General features: G+C 38.1%; 1 protein-coding gene across 2 annotated transcripts in view; it reads left to right on the forward strand.

The window, feature by feature from the left end:
• STAU2 (staufen double-stranded RNA binding protein 2) overlaps positions 1 to 27307 on the forward strand; it is a 341604-nt gene that overhangs the window by 6303 nt on the left and 307994 nt on the right. The window contains exon 2 of one of the 2 annotated variants that reach the window (XM_011982002.1): positions 2664 to 2729. The exons of the other annotated variant lie outside the window; for it this stretch is intronic. Coding sequence (XP_011837392.1) covers positions 2712 to 2729 — 18 coding nt within the window. The 5' untranslated portion in view covers positions 2664 to 2711. The remainder of the gene's footprint in view (positions 1 to 2663; positions 2730 to 27307) is intronic. 2 annotated transcript variants of the gene reach the window in all.

Consider the following 27307-nt stretch of genomic DNA (forward strand, 5'->3'; position numbering starts at 1 on the left):
TTTTTTTTTTGAGACAAAGTCTTGTTCTGTTACCTGGGCTGGAGTGCAGTGGCATGATCTTGGCTCACTGCAACCTCGGCCTCCCGGGTTCAAGTGATTCTCCTGCCTCAGCCTCCCAAGTAGCTGGGATTACAGGTGTGTGTTACCATACCCAGCTAATTTTTGTATTTTTAGTAGAGACAGGGGTTCACCATGTTGGCCAGGCTGGTCTCGAACTCCTGCCCTCAGGTGATCCACCCGCCTCGGCCTCCCAGAGTGCTGAGATTACAAGCTGAGCCACTGCACCCGACCAGTAATATTAAATTCTAGAAAGCAAGGGACATTACATCACTGAGATGGTTTAGTGGTTATTTACATTTTACTTTTTAAATGAACTGTTTTCAGTTAAAAAAAGTTGATTGGTTGTGTTTGTATTTTTAGTTATAGCTAGTGTATTTTTTTAATGAGATACTCCATTCCTATTGAAAGTGCGTGTATTTTAACACCATACGACTAATGCTACACTTGTTAATAATCTCATTTTTTGAATTGAAAATGTAAATGTTTAAGTTTTATAATTTGCCACTTTGCCGTCCTAATGTTACTCATTTGCTCATGTTGAACAGGGATTTTATTTTATTTTTTGCCTAGCCAAATATTAATACCTAAAACACCATAGGAGTATTGAATTATAGAGTTGGACAGGATTGTCTTATTTATTGTTGCATAGCACATTGCACCAGAATTTAAGGACTGAAGACAGCAAACATTATCTTACAGTTTCTGTGGGTTAGAAATCTCGGTGCAGCTTAGCTGGATGCCTGTGGGTCATGAAAGAGGTGGTAGTCAAGCTGTCAGTTGGGGCTGCAGTCACATCTGGAAGCTTTCCTGGTGGAAGATGTTTCTGAACTCATTCATGTGGCTCTTGAAGGGTTCAGTTTCTTGGGGCTCTTGGACTGAAGAAATCAATTTTTGCTGGCTGTTGGCCAGAGGTTTTCCTCAGTTCTTTGCCTTGTGGGCCTCTCCAAAGGACCCCACAGTTTAGCATCTGCTTCCCTCTGAGCAAATGAGTGAGAGAAGGTGATGCCCAATAATTTTTATAACCTAATCTTGGAAGTGGTATCTCATTATTTCTGCTATATTCTATTTGTTAGAGGCTGCCTACCGCAAGGACTTTAGCTTACTTTTTAAAGATTGAAGAAAAAGAAAGAAGAGAGAAAAAGAAGAACTCAAAGATACACAAAGTAATTTGACCAAGGCTCAGAAGGTAATCTCCTGAAGAACTTTGACTAAAGCTCAAATTCACCAATACCCAGGCCTTGTTGTGCTCTTTATACAGCATCCCATTCTCATAGGAAATGTGAAAGTAATTAGAAAGAAATAAAATTGATGCAGATTGCAGATGCTGTGGACACTTATTGTAAGAAAAATATTAAAAGTTTTCAAAGTCATTTTGAATTGACTCTAGTTTGTCATCTTGAAAAAATGGTAACCAAATACGAGTGTGTGTTTGTGTATGTGTGTGTGTACTTACAAAACATTTGCTTCTAAGGGCAAGTTCAATATTAAAATTTAACAACATAAAAGTTTCTCCACTAGTGATTAGATATAGGCCTTTTGCTGTGTATCACAACTGTATTGTTGCTTTGTAGATAATTTTTAGGGGAGAGGTCTGTACATAATTTATATTTTATATGAACTTTTTTTCATTACAAGATCTCATGATTTATTTGTTTATAATTTGGACTTTCCTGCCCTTCATTGGCATCTGTTTTTAAATTAATTTCTTTTTTCTTTTTTTTGAGATGGAGTCTCACTCTGTCACCTAGGCTGGAGTGCCATGGCATGATCTTGGCTTACTGCAACCTCTGCCTGCTGGGTTCAAGCGATTCTCTTGCCTCAGCCTCCCTAGTAGCTGGGATTACAGGCACTTGCCACCATGCCCGGCTAATTTTTGTAGTTTTAGTAGAGGCAGGATTTTCACCATGTTGGCCAGGCTGGTCTCAAACTCCTGACCTCAAATGATCCACCCAACTTGGCCTCCCAAAATGCTGGGATTACTGTGCCCAGCCTGACATTTTATTATGCGTACTATTTTTATACTGACGATAACAGACAAAATGACAGAGAAAAGTAAAATATTCAGCAAGATAATTGTACTATATGCTCTTTTCCATACCATCTAAGAGAATACTTGTGGTGTTGCATCTTCTTTAGGATTAATTTATCATATAGAAAATGGGAACAAAGCTGTTTAAAACAGGACTGCAAAAAGAGAGTATATGTTAAATATTAACCTGAAACTCTCAGATTTATTTTTAACAGCTTCACTTTTGTTGGGATTGTCTTAGAAATCTAGAAGCAGAAGGAGCTTTGTTCAGATCTGTACTGTCCAGTATGGTGGACACTAGTGATGTGCTTATTTAAGTTAACATGAAAGAAAATTAAACGTTTATTTTCTTGATTGCTCTAGCCACATTTCAAGTGCTCAGTAGCCCCCTGTGGCTAATGACTACCAGATTGTATAGTACAAGTACAGAACATTTTTATCATCATAGAAAGTTCTATGGAGATCTGGATAAATTACATTTTATGTTTGATTTTTATCCAGGGCATGTGTTTAAAATACCAGTCATTGAGGTTATCAACTAAGTTGAACTCATTTCTTCATTTTCATTTTCCAGTTTTGGGAGCCGTGAGGGATACAGCAGTTTGGTCAATATTGTCTTAACATGCTTCAAATAAATCAGGTGAGTTTGTGTTAAGACATTTTTCATGCGTACATTGTGCTTTGGCTGTAAATTGTGGAACATTTTAACTCAGCTTTTCTTTTCTGTACCTGTAACCTGACTCATCACTTTTTAAAACAGTTACCTACTGTATAGTCATCATTGGAGGCTGTGTAGGGCAGGTTGTTTAAGGATTAGAATGATCTTCTGAAAGTTGATAACTTCTGGTTGTGCAAGGCAGAAGGTTTGTCTGTTCTTCTTGATGTCACATCCCTTTAGGACTTGTTAATGTGTTCAGAATGCTTATCATGATATAGCTTCAATAGGTGGCAGTTCTGCAGACTCAAAGCATTTTTAGTGACAAATCTTGTGAAGTAGTTGTATCTGTTTAAAAAAAAAAAGATTCACTTTCCAGGGCACTGAAAAACTCTAGAAGGAAGTACTCTGATAAACTACAGCATATAATACTGTAGACTCACTGAAAGAAGTGTTTTTCTTAGTTCTTGAGGTTTTTCCAAGAACTTTATACATTTAATTTTACCTTTCCCAGTTAAATAGAACATTGTATCGTAACTATAGTGTTAGAAAATATTTTTGGCCAGGCTGGGTGGCTCACACCTGTAGTCCCAGCATTTTGGGAGGTGAGGTGGGAGGATCTCTTGAGCACAGGAGTTTGAGCCAGACTGGGCAACATAGTGAGACCCTGTCTCTTAAAAAAAAAAAAAAAAGGAAAGAAACAAAGAAAGTAATTTTATTTCTTTTGGTTACAAATCATGAGAGAAGTAATTAAACTATTTTTTTTTTCCTGTGATTAAAAAAATAATTGGCTGGGCACAGTGGCTCACGCCTATAATCCCAGCACTTTAGGAGGCCGAGGCAGGCGGATCACTTGAGGACGGGAGTTTGAGACCAGCCTAGCCAACATGGAGAAACCCTACTAAAAACCCTCTACTAAAAAATACAAAATTAGCCAGGTGTGGCGGTGCATGCCTGTAATCCCAGCTACTTGGGAGGCTGAGGCAGGAGAATTGCTTGAATCCAGGAGGCGAAGGTTGCAGTAAACTGAGATCGCACCATTGCACTCTAGCCTGGGCGACAGAGCAAGACTCCGTTCCAAAAAAAAAAAAAGAAAGTAATCTTGACCCCCTGCCCTCTGATATATAGTCCTGCTCACCTTGCCTGAGAAATCTCTAGTTCCTGTGCATCCCATGCCATCTCTAAGCTAATGACAGAAGTTTATACCTGGTCTAGGCCTCTTTTTCTGAGCTCCAGACTCATGTAGCATTTACCACCTTGATCTCTTGGATGTCTTTATACATCTTGGACTTAATGTGTGCCCAAGAAATAATCTCAATGCTTCAGTTATACTGGACTGTTTCAGTTCCTAGATTGGGTAAGGTTGTTCTGGCTGCAAGGATTTGCACAGATTTCCTCTGCCTGGACCTCTCTTCCCCTCCCCTGGGTTTGGCTTACTTGACTGCAGTCCTGCTGTATGCTGTCATAGCACTTGCTCTTTAGTTTAATAACATGACATTTGCAGTTATAGTCAAATATGTAATTATTTGTTTTAACATCTGCCTCCCTTGTTAGTATGCTTCATGAAGACAGACAGTGACTTTTCTTGTTTACTGTTATATCCCCAGGTCCTAGAATAAACAATGTAAATAGTTTTCATACATTTATTTGTTGGGTGTATGAACATACGAATGGTGCTAGAGTTGTCACTAAAGCAAGGGGATATTTATTTTTCAACAATAAGCACGTAATTATGTTGTCAGTTTTGGTGTTATATGCTGCTGTGTTACACAAATGCAACTAACTCTCCTTCATGTAAAGTTGTTATTTGGTTTTCTAGAAACTTTCCTTGTGCAACAAAAATTAGTTTAATCAAAAACATTACTAATAATTTAAGGAAATTGTAGAGCTGTCCTGTGCTTAGTGCTTCCTGTTTCCTCACAGCTGCTCTCAAATCCCAGTGGAAGCATTATGAGACCTTATTTGCAAACTGTTATAGGTGTGAAGTTGCCACTAAAATTATTTGGTTACAGTTAAAATAATTTTTCATATTCTGCCACAGACATTTGGAAATGATCATTTTATGCCAGCCAACTTCATTGAAAATTATAGTTTATGGATTAGTCCTAATGAGGATTTACTAACTGGCTATGTTGCAGGTCATGTTGAATCAGGCACTGCAAACAGTTCCTAGGCAACGTTCTACATGGCCACAAGCAATTCCCTGGATGTTGGCTAGAAGTTGTACACAGTGCCTGGAGATATACATACTTAACTTGTACGGGTTGAGTATTCCTTATCCAAAATGCTTGGCACCGGAAGTGTTTCCTATTTCAAATTTTTTTAGATTTTGGAATTTTGCCTACCGGGTGAGCGTCCCTAATACAGAAATCCAAAATCCAGAATGCTCCAATGAGCATTTCCTTTGAGCATTATGTTGGTACAAAAGAAGTTTGAAATCTTGGAGATTTTGGATTTCAGATTTTTGGATTTGGGATGCTCAACCTTAACAGACGTGTATTCCTAGAATAAGAGACCCCTCCATCTTGTTACTGACTATAACTGTCATCCCCCAAACTGTTCAAGTTTGAGATAAAGACTCTCTTCAGCTAAACATAGAGTTGAATTCTTAAACTCATGAGTAATTTTTGAATCTTACTTTCTCGGCAACCACTTTCTCATAACAGTGAGGGTTCTCAAGGTAAATGTATAAAGGGGCCAGCTGTGGTGGCCCATGCCTGTAATCCCAGCACTTTGGGAGGCCGAAGTGGGAGGATTGCTTGAGACCAGGATTTTGAGACCAGCTTGGGCAGCATAGTAGGACCCTGTCTCTACAAAAAAAAAAAAATAAGTTAGATATGGTGACACATGCCTGTAGTCTTAGCTACTTGGGAGGCCGGGGTGGAGGATCACTTGAGCCTGGGAGGTTGAAGGTGCAGTGAACTGTGATCATGCCACTGCACTCCAGTCTGGGTAACAGAATGAGACCCTAGGCATGCAAAGGGGACTTGAGTTGATTCTCAGCTTGAAACAGTTGAGATTTTTACTGTGTGATTTTCAACATTGTCTCTAGGATTACTACTACATTTTTATTTGGGAAGTCTTTTGTTTTCTTAAGATACCTGAATTAGATGCTTTTTATTTATGTATTTATTTATTTATTTTTGAGATGGAGTCTCACTCTGTTGCCCAGACTGGAGTGCAGTGGCATGATCTCGCCTCACTGCAACCTCCGCCTTTCAGGTTCAAGCAATTCTCCTGCCTCAGCCATCTGAGTAGCTGGGATCACAAGCACACGCCACCATGCCTGGCTAAGTTTTGTATTCTTAGTAGAGACGGAGTTTCACCATGTTGGTCAGGCTGGTCTTGAACTCCTGACCTCGTGATCTGCCTGCCTTGGCCTTTCAAAGTGCTGGGATTACAGGCGTGAGCCACTGTGCCCAGGCTACATGGTTTTTTATTTGTAACAGATTCTTCTATATGTGTTACTAAAACTAATGAAAAACTAAGCTATTGAATACCAGGTTATTTGTTACTAACTTTGCCTAACTTTAGTATTATCATGGAACATGAATGTTCCATGTTCTGTTAAGATAATAGCACTTTTCTGCCTTTAAATTGTGATCGTAGTTATTGTTTTTGCCTTTTAAGAATGTGTGTTATTATCCATGTGCAACTTATGCTTACTGTAGAAAATTAGGTGTGATAAGCAAAAAAAAAAACCCCAAAAACAAACAAAAAAAATCACACAAAATTCCACTTCTTTTACAGAGATAATCACTGGTAACATTTTGGGGTGTATACTTCTAGATTTTTTTTCTATGCAGGTATGTTTTTATGTGAATATATGTTACTTTTTAAAAACTGGGTTTATACAATATGTAATGTTTTGAAGTGATTTAATAATAATTCTTAGTTTGGATGTACTAAAATTTAACCAAGCCCTTATTGTTGGACAGATTTTTGTATATTAGTTAGTGCCATAGTGAATTTTTGTAATATACATCTGTTTGTCTAATTATTTTCTTAGAATTGATTATTTGAAATGGAAATACTAGTCAAAGATGTATGTGGATTTTAAAGCTATTTGGTGTATAGCCCCCTAAAAGACAAAGTTATATCTGCCAGAAGTGTATCTACCTGTTTCCTTACTTCCTTGACAAAATTTCAGTCTTTGCCAATCTGTCTGACAAAAGGTGGTATTTTACTTTGTGTTTCTGTAATATTTAAATAGTTCTTGTTCTTTCGTGTTTTGCCTTTTGTGAATTGCTTATATATGTCTATTGTCGTCTATTTCTTTTTTTTTGTAAATAACATTCTTTGGATTATGTCCCCTGATAATTTTCTGAGTATTTATAATCATTACTCTATACTTTTTACTCATTATTCAACAGATAACTAATAGGAGTATACTAGTTTCTGGGGTACCATAATATGATGAGTATGGTATATTTTGGTCCTTTCTCCCGGATCATTAATTATAGGTCCCCTGGGAAAAGGAACTCATTTTAACAGTAAGCTACAGCAAATGTAAATTACAAAGATACATGCTGTGAATAATATTTTTAAATGAGTAGCTGAAATAGGGCCAAGTTTTGGAGATTAGCTAGTGAGGTAGACTTGACAGGTCAGTGTGTCCTAAGGAATTGGAAAAGTCTGTATTAGGCAGTTGTTGTATTGGGAGAGCCTAGCAACTGGAAATTTACAGGGATGAAAGTAGTCTGGTAGTTCTTTTTAGTGAGGTTTGGTAGTAGATGTTGGGAATATGGAAGCTAAGAGGAAGCTTTAAGGCCTAACTGAAGTGGAAGGGATGACGGCAGGACAAGACAGAATTTTTCTGTGTCAAAGGAGTAGGAGAACCCTGTAGGGCAAGAGGGAGCTAGGTGTTACAAAAAAAAAAAAAAAAAAAAGACAGTTTTTATTACACTGGATAGTGTAAGACCAGAGTATGATTACCAAGAAACAAGTCTAGAGTTTAAAGAATAATGATGGCTATCTCAGAGGTTTGTTGTGAGGAGTAATTGAGATAACAAAGGCAAAATGCTTAGCATTGCTCCTGTTACTACTGCTATTAATTTGACTATTAATATTGCTCTTGACTGTTGCTACCTGACTCTGGAAATTGGTGGGAAAGGAGGGCAGACGGCAGACATTTAGGTAGATAATTGAGTAAAGTATTTGGGGGAATGAACCACTTTCTCAAGCCCACATTGGCTTCGAGGTCCTCCTGCTTCTTGCCACAAGCACCAGGAACTCTATTCTTTCCTCTTAAAAGTTGCTGCTACTTAGTAGTAGTTACTTTTTTTTCCAAGACTGGGTGTGGGGATCTATAATCTGCTCACATCTCTTGTCGCGTAGGATATAGCCTACCATTAGGGGATAAGAAAAATAGTAAACATCAGGAAGTTAAAATGTGTAAGACAGACTTCTACTTTCGCCTATGCTGGTATAGTGGGAACTGGATTTATTTTATGTGTAGCCAGCTTCCAAGATGGCCCCCAATGATCCCTGCATCCCGGTATTTACACCGCGGTGTAATCCCCATACACATTACATTGAGGTTTATCTGTGGAACCAATAGAACGTGACAGAAGTGATGGATCATTTCTTAGGATAGGTTATTTATTTATTTATTTTTTTGAGACAAAGTCTGGCTCTGTTGCCCAGGCTGGAGTGCAGTGGCGCGATCTCGGCTCACTGCAAGCTCCGCCTCTCGGTTTCACACCATTCTCCTGCCTCAGCTTCTCGAGTAGCTGGGATTACAGGCACCCGCCACCACGCCCGGCTAATTTTTTGTATTTTTAGTAGAAACGAGGTTTCACCGTGTTCGCCGGGATGATCTCGATATCCTGACCTTGTGATCCGCCTGCCTCGGCCTCCCAAAGTGCTGGGATTACAGGCGTGAGCCACCGCACCCGGCCACCATAGGTTATTTGTAAAACAAATATGACTCCGCCTCCTTCCCTTACTACCCCCAGCCTTGGATTACTTACTCTGAGAATTGTTAGCTGCTATGTTGTGAACGGCCCGATGGAGAGGCCCATGCTGTGAGAAACTGAGACCTTTTGCCAACAGCCAACAAGGAACTGAGGCCTCTGGCCAACAGCATGTGAGTGAGCCTTCTTGGAAGCAGATGTCCTAGCTTTAGTCAGGCTTCCAGTCCTAAACATCTGTCCCGCTGACATCTTGACTGCAACCTCATGAGAGATCCTGAGCCAGAACTACCCGTCTAAGCAGTTCCCTGATTACCAACCCTCAGAAACTGTGTGAAATAAATAAATTTTTTTTTTAAATTTTTTTAGTTTTTTTGAGTTGGAGTCTTGGTCTGTCACCCAGGCTAGAGTGTAGTGACATGATCTCAGCTCACTGCAACCTCTTGTCTCCCAGGTTCAAGCGATTCTCCTGCCTCAGCCTCCTAAGTAGCTGGGGCTACAGACGTGCACCACCACACCTGGCTAATTTTTGTATTTTTAGTAGAGATAGGGTTTCACCATGTTGGGCAGGCTGGTCTCAAACTCCTGACCTCAGGTGATCCTCCTGCCTCAGCCTCCCAAAGTGCTGGGATTACAGGCGTGAGTCACCGTGCCTGGCCAATGCTTGATTTTTAAAGCCACAAAATTGGAAGTAATTTGTTATGTAGCAAAAATGTACTCATTCTCCTTAAATAACTTGAGAATTTATAAAATATATAAACAATAGCTTTTAGACATTGGTGACAGGCAGCACCAGACTGTGATCCCTGAGAGAATAGGAACAAGTGAGGGTAAAGCCCTTCAATTGTAACAGCTTACTGCAGAGCCTAGAGGTAGTTTATTGGTTGCAGTGCAAGGTGTGGAGGAACCAAAACAGAGCCCAGCAGTCCTACTGAGATAAAAAGACAAAGATAAAAATTTGGGAAGATCAAGGTGGTTAGAATTGCAGGGCAGAGTACCAGAGAAAAAAGAGCTATGAGGGTTGGAATTGGCACTGGGGAAGCATACACTAGAAAACAAAAGAGCATGAACAAGTGAGCATGCATTTTGGAGATCTCCAGAGGGTTCTCCTGGAGTCTTTTGCTGAGTTCTGATTTTGTAGATGCTTGACAGGCCCTACCTGAGGCCAGAGAAAAATATAGCACTTCTGGAAAGCACTAAGAAAAACAATTTCCAGAGTTCACATGAGGCTTCAAATAGTCATGTTCCTGTTGGATGTCGTAGAATACGTAGGGCACTGGGAAGAGTCCTCAGAAGGTTCCAAATGATTCCAAGTAACTTAATTGCACTGAAACACTATTTAGAAGAATACAACAAAATTCAGAACCCAACAATGTAAAATTTAGTTTTTGTCATTCAGTCACAAAACGCTTGCTTCGACATTAGCAATGGATAGAACATCTAGACAGAATATCAGTAAGGAACTAGAGGACTTGAACAGCAGTATAAATCAGCTAGACCTAACAGACATACACAGAATATTCAGCAACAGCAAAATATATATTCTTTTTTTTTTTTGTCTTTATTTTTTTGGGAGACGGAGTCTCACTCTGTTGCCCAGGCTGGAGTGCAATGTCTTCATCTTGACTCACTGCAACCTCCGCCTCTGGGGTTCAAGTGATTCCCCTGCCTCAGCTTCCTGAGTAGCTAGAATTACAGGTGTCCACCACCACACTCGGCTATTTTTGTATTTTTAGTAGAGACAGGGTTTTGCCGTGTTGGCCAGGCTGGTCTCAGACTCCTGATCTCAGGTGATCCACCTGCCTCCGGCCTTCCAAAGTGCGGGGATTATAGGCGTGAGCCACTTGCATCCTGCCAAAATATGTATTTTTTTAAAGTGTACATGAAACATTCTCCAGGCTGTATTAGACCACAAAACAAGTTTCAGTAAATTTAAAAAGATTGAAATCATGCTATGCATCTTCTCTAGTCACAGTGGAATTAAGTTAGTAATGATTAACAGAAGGAATACTGGAAAATTTACAAATATATGGAAATTTACAAATATATGAAAATTAGAGAATACTTAGAGGTAAATTAAAATGGAAACAATATATGTGATTTAAATGATGCAGTGAAAACAGTCCTGAGAGGGAAATTATTAGCAATAAACATCTACATAAAAGAATAAGAAATATCTCAAATAAATAACCTTACTTTACATCTTAAAGAAACCAGAAAATGCAAAGCTACCAGAAAAAAGGAAGTAAATAAAGATTAGAGTGGAGATAAATGAAATAGAGAATAGGAAAATAATATAGAGAATTAGTGAAACCAGAAGTTTGTTTCTTTGAAAAGATCAATGAAACTGACAAACCTTTCGCTAGACTGACAAAGAAAAAGTGCAGAGAGGTATAACTAAAACTAGACGTGAGTACGGGGACATTACTACTGACCTTAAAGAAACAAAAAGGATTAAAGAGAATACTATGAGCAATTTTATGCCACAGATTAGATAACCTACATGAAATGGACACATTTTAAGAAATTTAGAAATGTGAAATGGACACATTTTAGAAATATAAATTACTAAAACTGACTCAGAAGAAGAAATAGAAAATATAACAGACTTACAAGTGAACAGATTGAATTAGTTTAAAAACCTTCCAAACTAAGATTACTTGAGCCTGGGAGGTTGAGACTGCAGTGATCCATGATTATGCCATTGCACTCCAACCTGGGTGATAGAGTGAGACCCTATCTCAAAACAAAACAAAAACTCCCAATCAAAAGTCCAGTACCATGTGGCTTCTCTGGTGGATTCTACCAAATATTTAAATATTTGAAGAGTATGAGAATCCCTCTCATACTCTTCCAAAAAATTGGAGAGGAGAGAATAAGAATACTTCCTAACTCACTCTTTGAGGCCAGTATTATTACCCTGATACCAAAGCCAAACAAAGACATAATGAGAAAATTACAAGCCAATATTCCTTATTAATACAGATGCAAAAATCTTCAACAAAATACTAGCAAACTGAATCTAGCAGCATATTTAAAGGAATATGCACCATGGCCTGGTGGGACTTATTCCCAGGAATGTAAGGGTGGTATAGTACAACACATTAATAGATCGAAGGGGGGAAAACCCCCACATGTTTCAATTGATACGGAAGGCACTTGACAAAATTCAGCAGCTGTTTGTGATAGAAATGCTCAAAATTAGGAATAGTAGGGAACTTTTTTTTTTTTTAAACATTTCCTCAACATTCAGCATTTATGAAAAAACCCACAGCTAATATCCAACTCAATAGTAAAAGACTGAAATCTTTGCCCTTATGATCAGGAACAAGGCATGGATACCCATTCTCACTACAGTTATTCAAATTACAGTGGAAGTTACAGCCAGAGCAATGTGACAAGAAAAGGAAACAAAGACATACAGATTTGGAAGGAAGAAATAAAACTGTCTCTATTTGCAGATGACATAGTCCTGTATATAGAAATCCCAAAGAATCCAGAAAAACTTCTGCTAAAGCTAATAAATAACTTGAGCAAAGTTGTAGGTACAATATAACGCACACACAAAATTTGTGTTTCTGTATACTGGCAATGAACAATCCAAAAAGAAATTTAAAAAGATTGCATTTATAGTAGCATCCAAAAGCCTAAAGGAATCGACTTGCTTACGAAAGACTTGTGCACTGAAAACTACAAAACATGTTGAAATAAAGAAGACCTAAATAAGTGCAAAGACATTTTGTGTTCACGAATTGGAAGACTTTACATTGCCATTAGGATGGCAGTACTGTCCAAAGCAATCTCCAGGTTCAATGCAATCTCTATCAGAATTCCATTGGCCTTTTTTTTTTTTTTTTTTTGCAAAAGTTGGAAAGCTGATCCTCATATTCATATGGAATTGCAACAGATCCAAATAGCCAAAACAGTCTTGAAAAAGAAGAATAAAGCCAGAGGACTTATATTTCCCAATTATGAAACTTACTGCAAAGCTACAATAATCAAAATAGTGTGGTACTGGCATAAGGATAGATGTATAGACGATAGAATAAAATTGAGAGTCCAGAATTAATATATCTGTAGGCAAGTGATTTTTAACAAACATGCCGAGATGATTCAGTGGGGAAAGAATAATCTCTTCAACAAATGGTTTGGGGGCCCCTGGAAATGCACATGCAAAACAATAAAGTTGGAACCCTACTTCATGCCATGTATAAAAATTAACTTATAATGGACCAATGGCCAAATACAAGAATGAAAACTTACAACTCAACAACAACAAAAAGCTTACCTAAAAAATGGGCAAAGGACTTGGAATAGACAGTTACTCTAAGAAGATAAACACATCATTAATGCTCAACATCATTAGTGATCAAGGAGATGCAAACGAAAACCACAGTGAGATACCACTTCACACCTACTAGGATGGCCAGAATCAAAAGACCGGCAGTAACTAGTTTTGAGGATGATGTGGAGGAACTAGAGCCCTTGTATGTTGCTGGTGGGAATGTTAAATGGTTCAGCCTCCGTGGGGAAAAGAGTTTGACAGTTCCTCAAAGGAACACATAGACTTGTCATATGACCCAACAATTCCACTCATAGGTATATACCCTAAATAATTGAAAGCAGGTACTCAAACAAATACATGACCACACATGTTCATAGCAGCACTATTTACGCTAGCTAAATGGTGGAAACAACCCAAATGTCCATCAGTGTATGAATGAGTAAACAAATTGTAGTAGTCTACATTCCATAAAGTATTGTCTAGCAATAAAGAAATGAAGTACAGATACGTGCTATGATGCAGATGGACCTAGAAAACATATTAAGTGAAAGAAGACACACAAATGGTCACTTATTGTATGATTCCATTTGTGTGAAATATTCACAATAGGTAATCTGTGAGACAGAATGCAGATTGTTGCTTGCCAGGGCCTGGGGTTAAGGGTGAATGAGAAGCAACTGTAATAGATACTGAATTCCCTTTTGGGGTGATAGCAGTGTTTTGGAACTAGGTATAGGTGGTAGTTGTACAACACTGTGAATGGACTGAGTACCACAGGAATGTTCACTTTATTTTTTATTTATTTATTTTTTTGAGACGGAGTCTCCCTCTGTTGCTCAGTCTGGAGTGCAGTGGCGTGATCTCAGCTAACTGCAACCTCCACCTCCTGGGTTCAAGGGATTCTCCTGCCTCAGCCTCCCCAGTAGCTGGGATTACAGGCAGCTGCTGCCACGCCCAGCTAATTTTCATATTTTTAGTAGAGACGAGGTTTCACCATGTTGGCCAGGCTGGTCTTGAATTCCTGACTTCAAGTGATCCACCCGCCTCGGCCTCCCAAAGTGCTGGGATTACAGGAGTGAGCCACCGTGCCCAGCCAAATGTTCACTTTAAATAAATTAATTAGATATTATATCAATTTTACCTCAATAAAATATTAAAATGCTTACAAAGAAGAATGAAAATATGACCCATAGCCAGGATTTAAACATTTCCTGAATAGAGACCCAGAAATGATAAAGATGATTGATTTAGCAGACAAAGATATAGAAAGAGTTGCTGCTAATGTGCTCTAAATGTTTAAGAAGCGAGGGGAAAACAGAAAGATGATGTAGAAATACATAGAAGATATAAAAATAGAGATGAAGAATGCAATATCTGAAATAAAATATATATTGGATGGGATTAATAGCAGGTAAGACACACATCAGTGGGCTTGAATAGATAACAATAGTGACTATCCAAAATGAAGCACAGGGTGGAAGGACTAAAGAAAAAAACAGAGCATCAGTGAGCTGTGGGAAATATCGAGTGGTTTAAGACATGTGTAATTAGAATCCTAGAAGAAGGGAGTGGCAACAGAAAATATTATAAGAAATAATGACTTTATTTCAACAGGTTTTTGGGAAATAGGTGGTGTTTGGTTACATGAATAAGTTCTTTAGTGGTGATTTCTGAGACTTTGGTGCACCCATCAGCCAAGCAGTGTACACTGTACTCAGTGTGTAGTCTTTTCTACCTCATACCACTTCCACCCTTTCCCCAAGTCCCCAAAGTCCACTGTATCATTCTTACACCTTTACATCCTCACAAGCTTAGCTCCCACTTATGAGTGAGAATGTATGATGTTTGGTTTTCCATTCCAGAGTTACTTCAGTTAGAATAAGTCCCCAGTTCCATCCAGGTTGCTGCGAATGACATTAAGAAATAATGACTTTGAACTCCTGTTCTCTGTTTAGTGGAAACTATAAACCTGTAGATGATGGTAAGAAGTCAACCTAAAGTAGAAGGAATTTAAAAAAAAAAAAAAAAAAGAAAACCGACCAAGCACATCATAATCAAATAGCTGAAAATTGGTGGTATTGAAATAAAAATTTTGTTGTTGTTGAGACAGGGTCTTGCTCTGTCTCCCAGGCTGGAGTGCAGTGGCACAATCATGGCTCACTGCAGCTTTGACCTCCCAGGGTGAAGCAGTCTTCCCACCTCAGCCTCTCAAGTAGCCGGGACTACAGACATGCACCACTATACTCAGCTAATTTTTGTGTATTTTGTTGAGAAGGGGTTTTGGCATGTTGCTCAGGTTGGTCTCCCAACTCCTGGACTCAAGTGATTCACCTGCCTCGACCTCCCAAAGTGCTGGGATTACAGGCATGAGCCCACCATGGTTGGTTAATTTTTATATTTTTAGTAGAGATGGGGTTTCACCGTGTTGGCCAGGCTGGTCTTGAACTCCTGACCTCAAGTGATCCGCCCACCTTGGCCTCCCAAAGTGTTGGGATTACAGGTGTGAGCCACCACACCTGGCCCATTTTTGACTTTTAAAAAGATAATTGACTAAAACAGAAATACTAACAATGCCTTGAGGGCTTATACATAGAAATTAATTGATGTCAGTAGCATAAAGAATGGGGTAAGGGGTAGGGAAGTACAGAATTTTTAGGTGCTTGTATCATACATGAAGTGGTATGATATTTGAAGGTAGGCTGTGTATGTTTTACAACAATTCCTATACGACAAAATTAAAATAGTAAGCCTATGTAGGATGTAAAATGGATACTAAAAAATAATCAGTCTAAAAGAAGATAGATAAAGATGAAGAAAGGAACACATAACAGTACAAAAAATTAGCAAAACAGTAGATATAAATCTAGTAATATTGATAATTATAATAAATGCAAATGACTTAAATGCTCAATTTAAAAGGCAAAGATTGTCAGATTCTATAGAAAAGCAAGACTCAAGTACAGATGCTCCTTGACTTATGATGGTGTTAGGTCCTGATAAACCCATTGTAAGTTGAAAATATTGAAAGTAAAAAATGTATTTCATACACATAATTAACTGGGCATGGTGACTCATGCCTGTATCCCAGCACTTTGGGAGGCCAAGGCTGGCAGATCATTTGGACCTAGGAGTTCAAGACCTGCCTGGACAACATGGTGAAAACCCGTTTCTACAAAAAATACAAAAATAAGCTGGATGTGGTGGTGTGCACCTGTAGTCCTAGCTACTCGGGAGGCTGAGGTGGGAGGGTTGTTTGAGCCCAGGAGGTCAAGGCTGCAGTGAGTTATTTGTCTTCACTGCATTCTAGTCTGGGTGACAGAGTGGGACCTTGTCTCAAAAAAATATATATACATATATATATGCGCACACACACACACACAACCTACTGAACATCATAGCTTAGCCAGGCCTACCTTAAATGTGCTCAGAACACTTAAGTTAGCCTACAGTTGGGTAAAATCATCTAACATACAGCCTATTTTATAATAAAGTGTTAAATATGTCATAATTTATTGAATGTGATACTGAAACTGAAAAATAGAATGCTTGTATAGGTACTTCAGTATGGTTTCTACTGAGTGCGTATCACTTTGTCACTATGGTAAAGTTGAATCATATGGTAAACCATCGTAAGTCAGGGACGTATATTTATGATGTTTACAAGAAACTCATTTTAAATAGACACAGATAGTTTAAATATACAAGGACAGATGGGGACTTTTGCATCTGGTCCATGTGGTGTAACAAGGATCGTGTTTACTGTCCTCTTGAAACAATCCTACCCCTCTTCTTCAAAAAAAACAAAATATGTAGAAACAACGATTAAGACATTCAGGTCAGTGATTCTTGAGAGAGAAGAAACAAACAAGGTGAGTCCTACAATTGCCCCAGGCCTACTGCAGTGAGAGATTTTCCAGCATGTGACATAGAAAGTAGAAACTGAATTGTGGAGCCTGGCAGACTCTGAGTTGAGAAGATGTTGCTGCTCTGGAGCAAACTAGTAAATTATAAAAACAAGACTTGAACAAACTATTTCCAAATTACTCAACTGTATCCCTGGACAAAGTCCAAAAAGATTTATAGGAGTTATATAGCAAGGTAAAATTAACAGGGTATGTCATTCAGTGAAAGATTACCATGTGTGCAAAGAAGCATGAAATATGACCCATAATTATGAGAATCATCAATCAAAATTGACACAGAACTGACACAGATGATAGAATTAGCAGAGGGCATTAAAACATTATAACTGTATTCCATATAATCAAAAAGTTAGAGATATAGAAGAGACAAAAAGACCCATATCAAACTTACAACGATGAAAACTACAACTGAGATGAAAAATATACGGTGTGAGATTAATGGTAAATTAGACATTGCAGAAGAAATTACGAATGAACTTGAAGGCAGAACAATAGAAACCATCCAGAATGAAGCATAGAGAAAAAAGAAAAAAAAGTCAGTGAGTTGTGGGACACTTAAACAGCCAAACAGATGAATAATTATGGTTCTCAAAGGAAGTAATACACAGAATAATATATTTTAAGAAATAATGGCCAAAAATGTTTTAGATTTACAGATAAATGAGTTTCAAATATAAGAAACATAAAACTACACCAAGGTATAGCAGGTCCTCAAATAATGTTACTTTCAACATCATTTTGTCATGATGTTGATGAGAGAAAAAGAACTGATTCCTGGCTGGGGCCATGACTGGTGTGATGTGTGCATGTTCTTACCATGTCTGCATGGGTTTTCTTTGGGACTTCAGTTTCCTCCCACATTAGGTAGATGTGAGCATTAGGTTAATTGGCTTCTCTCAATTGCCAAAGATGTGCACATTAGGTTAATTGGCTTCTCTAGATTGTTCCAGTATGAGTGAGTGAGTCGGTGTGTGTCTGTGTGCGCGCGCGCGCGCGTGCACTCTAGTATGGAATAGCATCCTCTCTAAGGCTGGTTTCTGCCTTGTGCCCTGAACGGCTAGGATATGCTCTGACCACCTGTGACCCTGAACTAGAAAAATTGGGTAAATAATTATCTTAGTTGTTTTTATTAATCTTTCTTAAGTGTATGTGTAGCTCACATTTATTTCATTGTTTAATATTAGAAGTGTTTTGGTATGTATTTAGATGTTTGGTGGTGTTTTTGTAACTAGAAATACACTGTAGGAACTTAACCCTTGTTTATATCGATTGGACCATGGTAAAATTGGTTCTGTTCTACTTTGTTTCACTTGAAGTTGCAGGTTCCAAGAACCTATTGGCGATGTTAAGTGAGGACTTACTGTACTTTATAATCAAATTGTTGAAAGCAAATTATAAAGAGAAAATCTCAAAAGCAGTCAGAGAAAGAGGTATGGTCATTTTGTGTGTAGAGGAAGAACGATAAAGAGGATTATCTTAATAGATTTATCAGAAACGATATAAGCCAAAAAACTGGGGAAAGCATCTTTAAAGTACTGAAAGATGAAAAATGCCAATCCATAATTCTATATCTGACAAAAATATGTTTCTAAAGCAAAGATGAGATAAAGATGTTTACAACACAGAAGCTGAAATAATTTATTGCTAACATTTCCCCTCTGGAAGAAAATTTAAAAGCAATCCTTCAGACAGCAGGAAAGTGATACCAGATGCAAATATGGAGTTACATGAAAGAAAGAACACTGGAAATGGTAACTACTTGGGTAAATACATCATTTTTTTTTTCTTATTAGTTAAATCTCCTTAAAAGATAACTGACTGTTTAAAGCAAAAATATTAACAAGCTGTTATGGGGTTTATAACTTACCTAAAAGTAAAATGCATGATAACAATAGCTAAAAGGCAGGGAGGGAGAAATGGAGGTATACTGTTATAAGATTCTTTTGCTCTGTGTGAGGTGATAGTATCACTGGAAGGTAGACTGTGGTAAGTTAAAAATGTATACTATAAACTCTAGCCCCTAAAATAGCAAAATAGAGAGTTACAATAATAAGCCAATAAAAGAGAGTTACAATAATAAGCTAATAAAAACAAGATAAAATGGAGTCACACAAAATAATTCAACAAAGGTCAAAAAAGAAGAAAAAAGGAACAAACATCAAATATATAATAAATATAAAAAATATAAATAGCAAGATGATAGAATCAAACCTAACCATATGAATAATCAAACTAAATGTAAATCATCTAAACACTCCAATTTAAAGACTGAATTTGTCAGATTGGATATAAAAGCAAGATCCAGCTATATGCTTGCCTACAAGAAATAGTTTATAAACATAAATAGGTTAAAAGTAAAAGAATGGGAAAATACATAATATGGTAACCTAGTCAAAAGCAACTTGGAGTGGCTATATTAATATCAAAGTATATTTCAGAGCAAGGAATATTTCCAGGGATAAAGAAGGTCATTTTCATTTATAATGGTAAAGAGGTCAATTAAGAGGACATAATGATGTTACATGTTTATGCACCTAATAACAAAGCTTCAAAACACATGAAACAAAAACGAATAGAAATGCAAGGAGAAATTGAGAAATCCAGTCATAATTGGAGATTTTAGTAACCCCTGTCAATAATTGATACAAATGGACAGAAAATCATCAGAAATATAGTAGACTTGAATAACTGTTAACCAACCTGACCTGATTGCATTTATAGAACACTCTACCTAAAAAGAGTAGAATACACATTTGTTCACAAGTTTATACAAAACATTTACAACGATAAACCATATTTTGGGCCATAGAGCACCTTTTTTTTTTTTTTTTGGAGGTGGGGTTTTGCTTTGTTCACACTGTAGTGAAGTGGTACCACTGTGGCTCGCTGCAGCCTTGACCTCCTGGGCTCAAACAGCCCTCCCATTTCAGCTCCCCAAGTATCTAAGACTATAGATGTGTGCCGCCACACCCAGCTAATATTCTTTTTTTTTTTTTTTTTTAATAGTGTTGGGATCTTACTGTGTTTTCCAGACTGGTCTAGAACTCCTGGGTTCAGGTGATCCTCCTGCCTCTGCCTCCCAAACTCCTAGGATTACATGTGTGAGCCACGGTGCCTGGCCATGAAACAGTCTTAAATGAATTCAGAAGGATTCAAGTGATTAAAACATTTTATCTGATTACAGTGGAATTAGGAATCATTAACAGAAAGATTCTTGGGAAATCTCCAAATATTTGGAAATTAAAAAATACAAGTAATCTGTGATTTAGAAAGAAGGAAAAGTAAATTAGAAAGTATTTTACACTAAATGACAACAGCAATACAACATTAGAAGATATTACTAAAACAGTATTTAGGGAGAAATTTATAGCATCAAATGTATATATTTTGAAAGAAGAATGAACTCAAATAAGTCAAATGAATTCAGCTTCCATCTTAAGAGAGTAGAAAAAGAAGAGCAAATTAATCCCAAAGGAAGAAGAAGAAAATGGATAACGTGAATAGCTTTTTTTTTTCTTTCTTTCTGAGACAGGGTCTCACTTTCGCCCAGGCTGGAGAGCAATGGTCCGATGATAGCTCACTGTGGCCTTGACCTCAAGTGATCTTCCTACTTCAACCTCCTAGCTGGGATATCAGGCACATGCTACCATGCCTGGCTAATTTTTTTATTTTTAATTTTTGTAGAGATAAGGTTTCACCATGTTGCACTGACTGGTCTCCAACTCCTGGGCTCAAGTGATCCTCTTGCCTTGGCCTGAAGTGGTAGGATTACAGACATGAGCTATCATGCCTGGCCCTGAGTAGCTTTTTATGTGTTAAAGAAATAAAAATTGTAGTAAAAGTCTACTTACAAAGAAAACTCTGGGTCCGGATAGTTTCACTGGTGAATTATACCAGTTAAGGAAAAATAATATCAATTTTATATGCTTTTAAAAATACTGAAGTGGAAGGAAATTTTTACAAGGCTCATGATGCCAGCATTACTGGGATACCAGAATCAGACAAATACATTTTAAGGAAATTACAGACCAGTATGTCTCATAAATATGATTGCAAAAATCTAAACAAAGTTTCAACAGTTTATTAAAATCTAATTCAACAGTTTATTAAATCTAATTCAACAGTTTATTAAAAGGATAATATGTCATGACGATGTGGGGTTTATCCCAGGAATGTGGGATTGGTTTAATGTTCAAAAAAATCAGTAGTGTAATTCACCATATTAACGAACTAAAAAGCAAAAATCACATGATCTCCATAGATACAGAAAAATCGTTTGATAAAATCCAGTATTCAGTATCTTAAAGACTTTCGCCAAACTAGGAGTGGAAGTGAACTTTCCCAGTCTGCTAATGTGTTTCTGTGAAAAACCTTATTAGCTGACCTTGTACTTACTGGTGAAAAACTGGACACTTTTTGTTTTTTTTGAGACAGGAGTCTCGCTCTGTCGCCCAGTCTGGAGTGGCGCTATCTCGACTCACTGAAAGCCCTGCTTCCTGGGTTCACGCCATTCTTCTGCCTCAGCCTCCCGAGTAACTGGGACTACAGGCAACCGCTACTACACCCGGCTAATTTTTTTTGTATTTTTTAGTAGAGATGGGGTTTCACCGGGTTAGCCAGGATGGTCTCGATCTCCTGACCTCGTGATCCATCCGTCTTGGCCTTCCAAAGTACTGGGATTACAAGCGTGAGCCACCGCGCCGGGCCAAAACTGGACACTTTTTTAAAAAAAGAAGACGGGATGTCCACTTTAACCAGTTCCATTTGACGTTGCCGTGGAGGTTCTAGCCCATAGTATCGTGCAAGAGAAGGAAATACATGGTATTCAGATTGGAAATAAATGAATAAAACTGTCCTTATTCACAGATGACCTGACTGTCTACGTAGAAAATCTGGTGGAATCCTACAAGAACTAATGGATTAGTATAGCAGAGTTGCAGGATAGAAGAAGAGCACTATGCAAAAACCAATTGTGTTTCTGTACCTTAGCAGAGAACAATCGTAAATGAAAATAAAAGAGTAGCATTTTCAAAAGCATCAAAAATATGAACTACTTAGGGATAAGTCTAACAAAATATGTTAAAGAAAATGAGAACTACAAAATACTGCTGCAAGAAATTAAAGGATACCTAAATAAGATACAGTTGATTCTCATTATTCATGGATTCCTTACCTGGGAATTGGCTTACTAATTTTTATTTGTAACCCCAAAACCAATACTTGCAGTGCTTTTGTGGTCATTCTCAGACACCTGCAGGGGCAAAACATTTTGAATCACCCAGTGCACACATACCCAGATGGGATTGAACAAGACAGTGCTCTGCTTTCTTATTTTAGTTTCATACTGTAAGCAAATAGCCCTTTCTTGGTTTATTTAGTGCTGCATTTTTTGCATGTTTGTGCTTTTTGTTGGTTATTTTGATGTTTACAAAGGTGGTTATTTTGATGTTTAAAATTATGTTTAAAATGTAATATTTAAGTGCCATATAGTGTTTCTAAGTACAAGGATGCTCTGATATGCCTTACAGAGAAAATATGTGTATTAGATAAGCTTTATTTAGGCAAGAGTTAAACAGTACTGTTGGACGTGAGTTCAACGTTAATGAATAACAACATATATTAGTAATACATATTAAACAAGAAGTCTTTAAACAGAAACACATAAAACATGACATATGATCAGTTCACAAAAATGTGACCAGAAGCTTGCAAGAACCTAATACTTTAGTTCTCCTGGGAGCAATGGTTCAATAATTGCTAATTCACAAAATAGTCATTGACATATTATTATCTCAATAATGAGAAGTGGCGGTATATCCTGTTCCAAAGTTGAGTTGGAAGACTCAACTTTGTTAAAATGTTGATTTTCACCAAATTACTCAATAGATTTAAGAAACATATTACAATCTTTGCAGGCTTTTTTATAGAAATGCACAAGGTGATTCTAAAATTCGTATGGAAATTTAAAGAACTTTAAACAACTGTGAAAAAGAACAGTGTGGGAGCCAACACTACCTAATTTCAAGAATTATAAAGCTGTAGTAAAAATAGTTTGGCATAAAAATAGGTAAATAGGCGGGAGAATCGCTTGAACCCAGGAGGCGGAGGTTGCAGTGAACCGAGATTATGCCACTGCACTCCAGCCTGGGCGACAGAGCGAGACTCCGTCTCAAAAAAAAAAAAAAAAAAAAAAGTGAAAACAGAATTGGTAGTCCAGAAATAAACTCAGATATATGTAGATAACTAATAATTTTGACAAAGGCATAAAGACAATGTAGTGGGAGAAACGTAGCTTTTTCCACAATGGGAAACAATTGGATATTGATATATGAAAAATGGATTCATACCTTGTACTGTGTATAAAAACTAACTCAAAATGGCTTCTGAACTTAAATGTAAAACCTAAAACTATAATGTTCATGGAAAAAAACAGGAGAAAAAAATTTTTAGACCTCAGGTAATAATTTCTTAGATATGCATTAAAAGTACAAAGTATAAAAATTGGTAAGTTAGACTTTATTAAAATTAAAATCTGCTCTTTAAAAGACACGGGCAAGAGAATAGAGAAGCCACAGTTTGGGAAAAAAATTTTTATTTTTTTCCTAGTGATTCCCCTTTATTATTTTCCAAGGTGACTGTCCATTTGCTCCAACATTGTTAGCAATTCATCTTTTTCCTACTACTTTATTTTTTTGGAGACAGTCATGCTCTGTTCCCCAGGCTGGATTGCAGTGGCACCATCTCGGCTCACTGCAGCCCCTCACCTCTTGGGCTCAAGCGATTCTTATGCCTCAGCCTCCTGAGTAGGTGGGATCACAGGCACACACTACCATGCCCAGCTAATTTTTGTATTTTTAATAAGAGACGGGGTTTCACCATGTTGCCCAGACTGATTTTGAACTCCTGCCCTGAAATGATCCATCTGTCTCCGCCTCCCAAAGTGCTGGGATTACAGGCGTGAGCCACCGCGCCTGGCCTGGAAGAAAATCTTTACCAAGCATATGTCTAATCAGTAACTTGTATGTAGGATGTATAAAGAACTCTTCAAATTCAGCAATAAGAAAAAAAAGAAGTGGTAAATATTTAGACACTTCACCACAGGAGATACAGATGGCATATAAGCAAATGAAAAAAAGTTAATTAACAGTATTCATTAGGGAGATGCAAATTAAAATCATGAGATATCCTTATACACATATTTAGAAGGACTGAAGTTAAGAAGACTGACCAAACTAAATACTGTTAAGGACACACTATGTTTTTGTCCTGTTGAAATCTCTAGATCGTTTCGTTCGAAAAGTCAGAGATGGAGGCACAACACGGCCTACTTTGAATCAGATCCTTGAGCATTATTTTTCTGTTTTTCAGGACAATGGTGGTACTGTCAAGACTGGAAAGAACTTACTCTGGCCGGGTGTGGTGGCTCACGCCTGTAATTCCAGCACTTTGGGAGGCCGAGGCGGGTGGGTCACCTCAGGTCGGGAGTTTGAGACCTGCCTGACCAACATGGAGAAACCCCGTCTCTACTAAAAATACAAAATATCAGCCGGGCGTGGTGGCGGGCGCCTGTAGTCCCAGCTACTTGGGAGGCTGAGGCAGGAGAATGGCTTGAACCCAGGAGGCAGAGCTTGCAGTGAGCCGAGATTGTGCCACTGCACTCCAGCCTGGGCAACTGAGCAAGACTCCGTCTCAAAACAAAACAAACAAACAAACAAAAAGGCCGGGCGTGGTGGCGCATGCCTGTAATCTTAGCTACTTGGGAGGCTGAGGCAGGAGAATCGCTTGAGCTTGGGAGGCGGAGCTTGCTGCGAGCCGAGATCGCTCCGCACCACTGCACTTTAGCCTCGGCGACAGAGCGAGACTCTGTCTCAAAAAAAAATAAAAAAAAAAAAAGAAGATAAATATACGATCAGACAGTAAGCTGCTGTAACTTTCGTCATTCACGTTTGCAGAGTTTTCCCATGTCGGTTCATAAGCACTGTACCTCTTTCTCTTTTCAAAGCTGCATAATTCATGTAGTTTATTTAATCAATTTTTGGTAAATATTAATATTTATCTTATTTATAGTTTTTGCTGGTGTAGTCTTGTTTTCCAGATTATCATTGCAAACATCTTCCTGTAGTATGAATCCTCAGGTTAATAATTGCTGTTTTAAAGATAGGTACAATTGAAACTTTAATCAGTGTTGCGCATCAGAAATTTTGTACTAATTTGTATTTGCACCAACAGAATTCGCACACATTTTCCCCCCATACTTGTTAATACTTAAGTGATTATTTAAAAAAAAAACTTTTATCCGTCTTAATAGAGGAAAATTATATATCATTGGAATTTGAATTTTTCTTTCTTTCTTTTTTTTTTTTTTTTTTTAGACAGTCTCACTCTGTTGCCCAGGCTGGAGTGTAGTGTTGCCATCTTGGTTCACTGCAACTTCCACCTCCTAGGTTCAAGCAATTCTGGTGCCTCAGCCTCCCAAGTAGTTGGGACTATAGGCATGCGCCACCATGCATGGCTGATTTTTTTATTTTTAATAGAGACAGGGTTTCACCATGTTGGCCAGGCTCTTTAACATTCTTTTGAACAGGTATGTTTACTCAAGAAATTATGTGAATTAATTGTGTGTACCTTTGTCCTTTTTTCCTATTGGCTTTTAAAAAAATTATTTATATTATCTTTTTATTTTATGAATGTTAACAGTTGGTCTTCACGTTTTTTTTTTTTTTCTTTTGAGACGGAGTCTGGCTGTGTTGCTCAGGGTGGAGTGCAGTGGTGCGATCTTGGCTCACTGCAGCCACCAACTACCTCCCAGGTTCAAGTGATTCTCCCGCCTCAGCCTCCCGAGTAGCTGGGATTACAGGTACCCGCCATCATGCCTGGCTAATTTGTGTATTTTTATAGAGACAGGGTTTCACCATGTTGGCCAGGCTGGTCTGGAACTCCTGGCCTCAGGTGATCTGCCCGCCTTGACCTCCCAAAGTGCTGGGATTCCAAACATGAGCCACCACGCCCAGCTTTTGTTCACATATTGCAAGTATTTCTTCCCCAGCGCATAGATTCTTTTTTAGTGTCATAGGTGGTATGGTTTTTTTTTATAGAGGTTTTATATTTTTATGTTGTTAACTCTCAGTTTTTGCCTTTATGGCTTCTAGGTTCCTTTTCATATCTAGGAAGGCCTTCTGTGTTACAGGAGTATGACAGATATTTAGCCAAGTTTCCTTTAGTTTTTGTGATATTTTTGTATTTTGCATTTTAATATTTCTGAAATTTATCTTTGTTTATGTGAGAGAGAAACTTAAATTTTTTTCCTAATGGACAGACTGTGAAAAATGGAGCAGTTTGATGCCTGAGTAGTTAATCGATAATTTTGCTTGGACAAGCCTTATGTTAGGGTCTAATTTGAAAACAGAAGGTTTGTTTTAGTTAATAGCTGTGGACGTGTCTGTCACATTGCTCCTAGAAGGCAAGAGCCCATGAAAGGGTCCTTTGCTCTTTTGACTTTTTTCTTTCTTATTTTACTTGGGAATTAGGATGAGTTCACTCCAATAGCAGAGAATAGACAAAGGGGAACCAGTAAAGAGACATAGAAACTGTGTTTAAGGCTGGGTGCGGTGGCTTATGCCTGTAGTCCCAGCACTTTGGGAGGCCGAGGTGGGTGGATCACCTGAGATCAGGAGTTTGAGATGAGCCTGACCAACACGGAGAAACCCCGTCTCTACTAAAAATACAGAATTATCCGGGCATGGTGGCACATGCCTGTAATTCCAGCCTGCTTGGAAGGCTGAGGCAGGAGAATCACTTGAACCCGGGAGGCGGAGGTTGCAGTGAGCCAAGATCGCGCCATTGCACTCCAGCCTGGGCAACAAGAGCGAAACTGTCTCAAAGAAAGAAAGAAAGAAAGAAAAAAAATAAACTGTGTTCAAGTCATTTCTGGGACCAAGGATGGAAAGGATTCCTCGGAATGATTTGCCTTGCGAAGTGAGGTAGTCTGTGACCTTCCTAGCAAGAGTTCTGGCTGGAATATAGCTACTATTAGAAATGTTTGCTACTTTAAGTTCTGGTTTAGGAAACTTTTGGTGTTCTAGTGAATTCCAGTTACAGAGTTTTATTCTGCTGTTTTTCCTCATGCGTTCTGTATTCTGTCAGTGGTCTGCTTGCATTTGCCAGAAAGTTATGTGTTTTATGTGCTTTCTCCTGCGTCTATACTTCTTGAAAAACTTGGAATGTCTTTCATCTTCTCTTCTTACCTAGGTGAACTTTTGCTTTCCTTATCTAATCACCAGCTCTTAAAATTTGCCTTTGCATACTGCCCTTGTCTAAGGAGTTTCTGTAACAGCTTTATTATAGTACTTATCATATTGTGATTTATTGTGTTTGTCTATTGTCTGTGTCTGTGTCTGTGTCTTCTACAGACTGTGAACTCCTTTGGGTACAGATCGTTTTGCC

Source organism: Mandrillus leucophaeus, unplaced genomic scaffold (assembly GCF_000951045.1).
Source record: "Mandrillus leucophaeus isolate KB7577 unplaced genomic scaffold, Mleu.le_1.0 Scaffold233, whole genome shotgun sequence".
Lineage (NCBI taxonomy): Eukaryota > Metazoa > Chordata > Mammalia > Primates > Cercopithecidae > Mandrillus > Mandrillus leucophaeus.